Source organism: Tachyglossus aculeatus, chromosome 6 (genome assembly GCF_015852505.1).
Source record: "Tachyglossus aculeatus isolate mTacAcu1 chromosome 6, mTacAcu1.pri, whole genome shotgun sequence".
NCBI classification, from domain to species: domain Eukaryota; kingdom Metazoa; phylum Chordata; class Mammalia; order Monotremata; family Tachyglossidae; genus Tachyglossus; species Tachyglossus aculeatus.
This window is the reverse complement of record NC_052071.1, coordinates 58,674,187-58,682,761: the sequence shown is the minus strand read 5'-3', so window position 1 is coordinate 58,682,761 and position 8,575 is coordinate 58,674,187. Positions and strand designations below refer to the sequence as shown.

Here is an 8,575-nt window from a genome sequence, read left to right as displayed (position 1 = left end):
ACTGATGCCTATTTGTTTTGATGTGTATATATCTATAATCCTATTTATATTGATGCCTGTTTACTTGTTTCGATGTCTGTCTCCCCTCCTTCTAGACTGTAAACCCGGTGTGGGCAGGGATTGTCTCTTTTTATTGCTGAATTGTACTTTCCAGGCGCTAAGTACAGTGCCCTGCACACAGTACGTGCTCAATAAATACGATTGAATGAATGAATGGAGGAACACTGCGATAGACTGTTTGCTCCTAGAAGGCAGGGATCATGTCTGCTAAATATTGTGGTCCCCCAAGCGCTTAGCCAGGTCTCTTATTGACCGATTATGCCCACAGGGGCCTAACTCCAAGAGACGCTCAAAGAACATATTCCGTCTCCTCCTACGACTTTCCCCCGTTAATTCCCAGCATCCTGAGAAGCATCAACCCATCAGCCACGTCAAGCTCTTAGGTGCACATTCATATCCATCCTCAGCACTGACGTGTCTAGATTTAATCAACCATACATTCAATCACTTATTCCGGTTACTCTATTTGTAGACTTTTTTATGTTTGTCGGACCTCCCTGCTCTGCAGGATTCTGAAGCCTAGGGCTTTCTTAATTTCCCAACTCTCTGGGAGCTCGAGATTTGCCTGTGAGAGGTGTTGGCAAATACCTCAGATATCATAGAAAGCCTTTCTTATGCTCCGAACGCCTCAAGGGGGTTTCCTCCGATAAACTCCATCTCCACAGCACCTGGATGATCGAGGAGGAGGCGGGGAGGTAGCGTCATGGTTGCCATGGTGAAGCGGGTCCCGGTGGAGGGGGTGTCCGGACTAGAATCAATCAATTAATCAATCAGCGCTATTTAGTGAGCTGCTTACTGTGTGCGGAGCACTGTTATTAAGCCCTTGGGAGCGTTCAATACAACAGAATTGGAAGACGCGGTCCTTACAGAGACCAAATCCGCCCACCTTCTCCCCAAACTGTGGGGCCTCTGTTGAAACGCCAACGAGTTTGTTCTTAAGTCACCTGAAGATTCAAAATTAAAACATTCACTGTCCTGGGCACGTAACAGTGTATCATGGATGAGAAGCTAACTTTTCCTAACCGGAGCGACAGCTTCTTAGGCAAAATCCTCAACCTTCTGAAACTTGGAGAAACACCGCTATCTCAAATAGGGACACGGACGTTATTTTAGGCCGACCGGACTATGTCATTTTATTCCTTCTGATTCATACGGACCGACAGGGCTAACGCACGGACGTGAACTTCACTTTCCTCCTTTCTGGAAGAGAACGCCCTTTGGAGCAAGTGGAGGAAACGCGGTCCGGAGGCCTCAAAAGACAACGAGAGGCCCCCCCTTCCCTCCCTCGGCTTCCCCCGCTTCAGAAGGTGGGGTCCGCGGGAGGCTGGTTACCCTGCCCTCGACCGGGGAGTGGCCCCCGATCGGCCCCCCGAGAAGTGCCGAGGGAGCGGGCGTCCCCGGACCCTCCTCGGAATGGGACCGCCTCCCCGCCGGACCCGTCTTTACCACGTTGCGAATTCACGACCGAGGGGTGGGCGGAGGTCGATCTCGAACCGGGCTTCCGCAGCGGAGGTCGGGCGGAGGCCGGGGCCGGGTCGGTGGAGGTGTGGGAGGAGTCTCCGGGCTAGCGCTTGCCTATTCCTCCGGGAGCCGGCCGCCCTCGCCCTCGGGTCCCTGGCTGCCCTCCGGCCCCGGGCCGCCCTCGGGGGTCTCCGACTCGGCGGTGGACGCTTGGCCAAACCCGGGATCCTCCGGCTGGCTCCCGGCTCCGTCGAAGACGATGTCTTCCGGGTTGGGTGGAGGCGGGCAGAACTCTTCGTTGGGGAAGAGGTGCTGGAATAGGCTTTCGGCCTGGCCGGGAGCAGAGGGGAGAATGGGTTTCAGTTAAGGGTGGCTCTGGAAACGCATATACCATCCCTTGACTTCTCTGTGTCAGGGGGGCGGGTGAGACCCTCCAACCTGAAGGCACCCACGGCCCGCCCGAGTGGGGAAGCGCGTCTCGGGGTCCATCTCTGTGAGCCCACTGTTGGGTAGGGACTGTCTCTATATGCTGCCAACTTGTACTTCCCAAGCGCTTAGTACAGTGCTCTGCACGCAGTAAGCGCTCAATAAATACGATTGATTGATTGATCCATCAGAAGGACGGCTGCCCGGCCAACAACCTCAGCACCCGACTGGCCCCAGGACTGCAATCCCATCTGACACGTGAAAATCTTATTGAACTTAGAGAGCTCCGATTTCTGTGCGATCGGTGGGGGTGATCGGCTGAAGAGACACACAGATTCCTAAGTGCTCTTCACACAGTAGTCGTTTATCATCACTATGACATTGAGCATGTACTAGATGCTGAGCCCCAGGGCAGAGACGAAGTGATCAGGTCAGGCTCAATCGATGATCTAGAAGGGGCTCACATTCTGTCTCATCTCTATTTTACAGATGAGCAGAGTGAGCGGCAAAGAGGTCAAGTGACTTTCATTCATTCATTCATTCAGTTGTATTTATTGAGCACCTACTGTGGGCAGGGCACTGTACTGAGCGCTTGGGAAGTATAAGCTGTCAACATATAGAGACTGTCCCTACCCAACAACAGGCTCACAGTCTAGAAGGGGAAGACAGACAACAATACAAAACATGTGGACAGGTGTCAAGTCGTCAGAACAAACCGAATTAGCGTGGCTCAGTGGAAAGAGCATGGGTTTGGGAGTCAAGAGTTCGTGGGTTCTAACCCCGGCTCTGCCACATGTCTGCTGTGTGACCTTGGGCAAGTCACTTAACTTCTCTGTGCCTCAGTTACCTCCTCTGTAAAAGGGGGATTAAGACGTGGGACAACCTGATCACCTTGTATCCCCTCCAGTGCTTAGAACGGCGCTTCACACGTAGTAAGCGCTTAGCAAATACTATTATTATTATTATTAATTAAAGCTAAATGCACATCATTAACAAAATAAATGGAATAGTAAATATATGCAAGTAAAATAAATAGAGTAATAAATCTGTGCAAATATATACATAGATGATGTGGGGAGGGGAAGGAGGTAGGGCGAGGGGGATGGGGAGGAGGAGAGGAAAAAGGGGGCTCTGTCCGTCCCAGGTCACACAAAAGGCCCCTTGAATCCGGGCCTCCTGCCTCCGAGGCCTGCGCTACCTATTAGGCGGCGCTGCCCTACCTTAGAAAGACTACTCATTGACTACCCACCCCTCGCTGAACGGGGCCTGTGTGGAGGTCATCCGGCTTTCCAGCCAATGGTAGGACTGCTGATCCCTGGGCTGAGCAGTGTAATCGAGGGGGATAACTGGAAAGGCAGCATGGCCTAGGGGATAGAGTACAGGCTTGGGGGTCAGAAGGACTTGGGTTCTAATCCCGACTCCGCCGCTTGTCTGTTGCATGACCGTGGGCAAGTCACTTTTACCTTCTCTGTGCCTCAGCCACCTCATCTGTAAAATTGAATTTACAACTGAAGAGCCCCAGGTGGGACATGGGCTGTGTTCAACCTGATTATTCTGCATCCACCCCAGGACTTAGAACAGTGCCGGCACATAGTAAGTGCTTAGAACAGTGCTTTGCACATAGTAGGCGCTTAAATGCCATCATTATTATTATTATTATTATAGTAAGCAATTTTTTTTGGTATTTGTTAAGCGCTTACTACATGCGAAGCACTGTTCTAAGCGCTGGGGAGGATTCAAGGTGATCAGGTTGTCCCACGTGGGGCTCACACTCTTAATCCCCATTTTACAGGTGAGGTAACTGAGGCCCAGAGAAGTTAAGTGGCTTGCCCAAGGTCACACAGCTGACAAGTGGCAGAGCTGGGATTTGAACCCACGACCTCTGACTCCCGAGCCTGTGCTCTTTCCACTGAGCCACGCTGCTTCTAAGAAATGCCTAAAAAAAATCCCCCCCAAAACCCCACTTTGGTAGATTTCGTGCCAGCCTGGGGATTAGTCTTCATCAAACCTCTTCATGAGAAGCAGTGTGGCCTAGTGGAAAGAGCATGGGCCGAGAATCAGAGGACCTGGCTCTGTCACTTGCCCGCTGTGTGATCTCAAGAAAGTCTACAATCTCTGTGCCTCCATTTTCTCACCAATAAAATGGGGATGAAATACCTGTTCTCCCTCTCCCTTAGATTGTGAGCTCCACGTGGGACAAGGACAGTGTCCATTCTGCTTCTATTACACTTACCCCAGTGCTTAGTATATAGTAAGCGCTTTACAAATACTGCAACTATTATTATTACTATGCCACCACGTAGCCAGATCTTGTCCACCCTGCATGAACTCCACCTGGACATCACTGACTGGTGATTTCCCACATTCTGCTTCTTTTCCTCAAGATCTTACGGTTAAAAGGTAGAAGAAGTGGGTTAATGAAGAGCTTATAATAATGATCACCTGCCCAAGATTCGGTCTGATTTTAAAAGTTAAAAAGTCACCTAAGGGGTGAGGAGTTCGGGTTCTGCACAATCTGGAAAACCATGTTAGGATGACTTCCAAATGGACGCTGTCTCCGGAAACAGGATTTACCCGATCTACAAGATGCGACGGTCTCCCACTTCCTAGTTTGTGCTGCATTAGACCAAGTCTCAACTATTCATTACTGATCACAAACAATAATCGCTAACATTTCGTTTATGCTTGCTCCGAGGGTTTGACTTTGATTGAAATTGAACAATTTAAACAGCAGAGTACGCTTTCAGGTCTACTAGTTTTTGAGTTAACCTTATTCAGTTGAAATCGTGCAAAAGAGTCAATAATAATTTCCCTTTGTTCTGGCATTCACTTTAAGTAATTAACTGAGTAAGCGGCAAGCTGGCTGAATGTTAGGAAACTACAGGTAACTGGTGGTGAAGTTTTTCTCGGCTGATTTTTCAAAGCCCCTTACCTGATCCTGAAATCTTGCCTCGTTGTTTCATTCAATCCTATTTATCGAGTGCTGTGTGCGAACACTGTACTGAGCGCTTTGGAGAGTATAATACAACCACAAACAGACACATTCCTGCCCACAACGAGCTCACAGTTTAGAGAGGGAGACAGACATTAATATAAATAAATAAATTACAGGTATATACATATGTGCTGTGGGGCTGGGAGGGAGGATGAAAAGCAAGTCAGGGTGATGCCGAAGGGAATGGGAGGAGGGGATGGCTTAGTCAGGGAAGGCTTCTTGGAGGAGATGTGTATTCAATAAGGTTTTGAAGTTGGGGGGGAGAAATTATGTCTGATATAAGGAGGGAGGGCGTTCCAGGACAGAGACAGGATGTGGGCGAGAGGTCGGAGGCGAGATAGACGAGATCGAGAAACAATGAGAAGGTTAGTGGGAGCACGGTGTTTTTGGACGGAATTCCCATTGGCAGGAAATCAATCGACATATCCTAAATTATTTATTATAAGTTACTTATTTTTTCATATTAAAGTCTGTCTCCCCTCTAGACTGTAAGCTCACTCTGGGCAGGGAATATGTCTGCTAATTCTGTTGTACTCTCCCAAGCACTGAGAACAGTGCTCTGCATAAAGTAAGTGCTCAATAAATACCACTGATTGATTCGATCAATCAATCAATCTGATTGATTGAATCAGTCAATCAATCACTTTAACTGAGCGCCTAATTGGGTGCAGAGCACTGTACTGATGGCTTGGAGGAGTACTGCAAAGAAGAAAATATGACCCCAGTATCTTCTGCTTCCAACCCGCAGAATATTTTATAACTGTGATATTTGTTAAGTGTCTACTTTATTCCAAGCACTGGGGTACACACAAGATGATCAAGTTGGATGGTATCTCTGGGGCTCCCATGAATTCCATTTTACAGATGAGGAAACTGAGGCAGTGAGAAGTCCAGTGAGTTTCTCAAGCTCACACCTCAGGCAAGTGGCAGTGCAGGTTGCAATATGCACTGTACAGTTTCCCCACCCGGAGGGTTGGTCGGCATTACCTTAATACAGCATCAGCTTAATACAGTGTTCTGCACATAGTAAGCGTTCACATATGATTGATTGATTAATATCTCATTTTATGGTATTTGTTAAGAACTTCTTATGTATGTGTCAAGCACTGCTCCAGGCACTGGAGGGGATTCAAGCATATCAGGTTGGACACAGTCTCTGATCCACCTGGGTCTCACAGTCTAAATTGGAGGGAGGATTTAATCCCCGTTTTACAGATGAGGTGACTGAGGCACAGAGAAGCTCAGTGGTTTGCCGAAAGTCACACAGCAAGCAGTTGGCAGAGCGGGGATTAGAACCCAAGTCCTCTGACTCCCAGGGCCGCCGTGGTCTTTCCCCTAGGCCAGGCTGCTCTGCATCTTTCCTTCCCAAACCTCTTCCCCCAGTTTTCCCATCACTGCTGCACCACCTCCCTCTCTAGCATCTCCTCCTTCCTCTCTCCAACTAGAGAGAAGCAGCAAGGCCAAGTGGTTAGAGCCTGAGCCTGGGACTCAGAAGGACCTGGCTCCCCCACTCGTCTGCTGGGTGACCTTGGCTAAGTCACTTCACTTCTCCATGCCTTAGTTCCCTCATCTGTAAAACAGGATGTATCCACGTCCAACCTGATTAGAGAAGCAGTGTGACTTGCCTGTCCCACCACTGACTCCCGGCCCACGTCCTTCCCCTGGCCTGGAACGCCCTCCCTCCGCACATCTGCCAAGCTAGCTCTCTTCCTCCCTTCATAGCCCTACTGACAGTTCACCTCCTCCAGGAGGCCTTCCCAGACTGAGCCCCCCTTTTCCTCTCCTCCTCCCCATCCCCCCCGCCCTACCTCCTTCCCCTCCCCACAGCCCCTGTATATATGTTTGTACGGATTTATTAAGCTATTTATTTCACTTGTACATATTTACTATTCTATTCATTTTGTTAATGATGTGCATATAGCTATAATTCTATTGGTTCTGGCGATTTTGACACCTGTCTACATGTTTTGCTTTATTGTCTGTCTCCCCCTTTTAGACTGTGAGCCCGTTGTTGGGTAGGGATCGTCTCTATATGTTGCCGACTTGTACTTCCCAAGCGCTTAGTACAGTGCTCTGCACACAGTAAGCGCTCAATAAATACGATTGATGATATAGCTATAATTCTATTGGTTCTGATGATTCTGACACCTGTCTACATGTTTTGCTTTATTGTCTGTCTCCCCCTTTTAGACTGTGAGCCCGTTGTTGGGTAGGGATCGTCTCTCTATGTTGCCGACTTGTACTTCCCAAGCGCTTAGTACAGTGCTCAGCACACAGTAAATGCTCAATAAATACAGTTGAATGAATGAATGAATCACTACGATCATCACTTCCCAAGTCCATTTCTCAAAGAGAACAGGAAACCAAGGTCTGTTTCCACACAAACGGAGAAGTGACTTATTTGTAAAAATCAGAGAGGGACATGTTTCCTATTTGGGGGCCACTGAGTTCTCGGCAAAACCCTGGGCCCAAGTCTCTGGGTTTGGTGCATGATTCATTCATTCATTCAATCGTATTTACTGAGTGCTTACTGTGTGCAGAGCACTGAACTAAGCGCTTGGGAAGTAAAAGTTGGTGACATATAGAGATGGTCCCTATCCAACAGCGGGCTCACAGTCTAGAAGGGGGAGACAGACAACAAAACAAAACACGTGGACAGGTGTCAAGTCATCAGAATAAATAGAAGTCAAGCTAGATGCACATCATTAACAAAATTAATAGAATAGTAAATATGTACAAGTAAAATAGAGTAATAAATCTGTACAAACATATATACAGGTGCTGTGGGGAGGGGCAGGAGGTAGGGCCTGGACAGAAGAAACTGATAGAGGGCAAAGAGCGGGCCACGATTCATGCTGGATTAGATCTCTGATGACTTTAGGTCTTTTTGCCGGGAGGCTTTATCAATGACATTTTTTTTATTTAAAAAGTCTTTTGTCTAAAAGGGGTACACTAGCTTAAAATATAAATAATGGTTTAAAATTCACTTTTTCATATAGTTCAATAATAATAATAATAGCTCTGGACTACTTTCTATAGGGGAGAATACTTCAGCCATGGAGCTACTTTCATGGGAAGTAAATTACTGCTTTGTCAAGCAACGTGGAGGTTAAATGTTATCCCGTAATTGTAGCCTACAGACTCCATATTTGAAATGGTGCCAGGGGTTTCTGTTACAAACCTCCAGGGCAAAGGGCTTACTTTTGGGTGTAGAACAGAAAGAAACTAAGAAGTTCCTCAGTGGGAGGAAAGGCAAGAAATGTCCCTGGCTAAAACTAGCCAGAAGTAATGTGGGAAGATCAACACCAAGTAACCATCCAAATTAAGAGAAGCAGTATCATCTAGAGGATAGTACATGGGCCTGGGTGTTAGAAGGACCTGGGTTCTACTCCTGGCTCTGCCACTTGTCTGCTGTGTGACCTCGGGCAAGTCATTTCACTGCTCTGTGCCTCAGTTACCTTCTCTGTAAAATGGGGATAAAGACTGTGAGCCCCTTGTGAGACAGGGACTGTGTCCAATCTGACTGCCTTGTATCTACCCCAGTGCTCACGAACAGCGCTTGGCATATAGTAAGCGCTTAACAAATACCACAATCATTATTACTATTTAGGGTACGCTGCAAAGTGAGCGCTA

At 47.9% G+C, this 8,575-nt stretch overlaps 1 protein-coding gene across 1 annotated transcript in view; it reads right to left on the bottom strand.

The window, feature by feature from the left end:
* Positions 1 to 224: 224 nt before the first annotated feature.
* CHM (CHM Rab escort protein) overlaps positions 225 to 8,575 on the bottom strand; it is a 125,395-nt gene continuing 117,044 nt past the window's right edge. Inside the window, exon 15 of the mRNA XM_038747921.1 lies at positions 225 to 1,851. Within this exon, the coding sequence (XP_038603849.1) occupies positions 1,636 to 1,851 (216 nt within the window). The 3' untranslated portion in view covers positions 225 to 1,635. The remainder of the gene's footprint in view (positions 1,852 to 8,575) is intronic.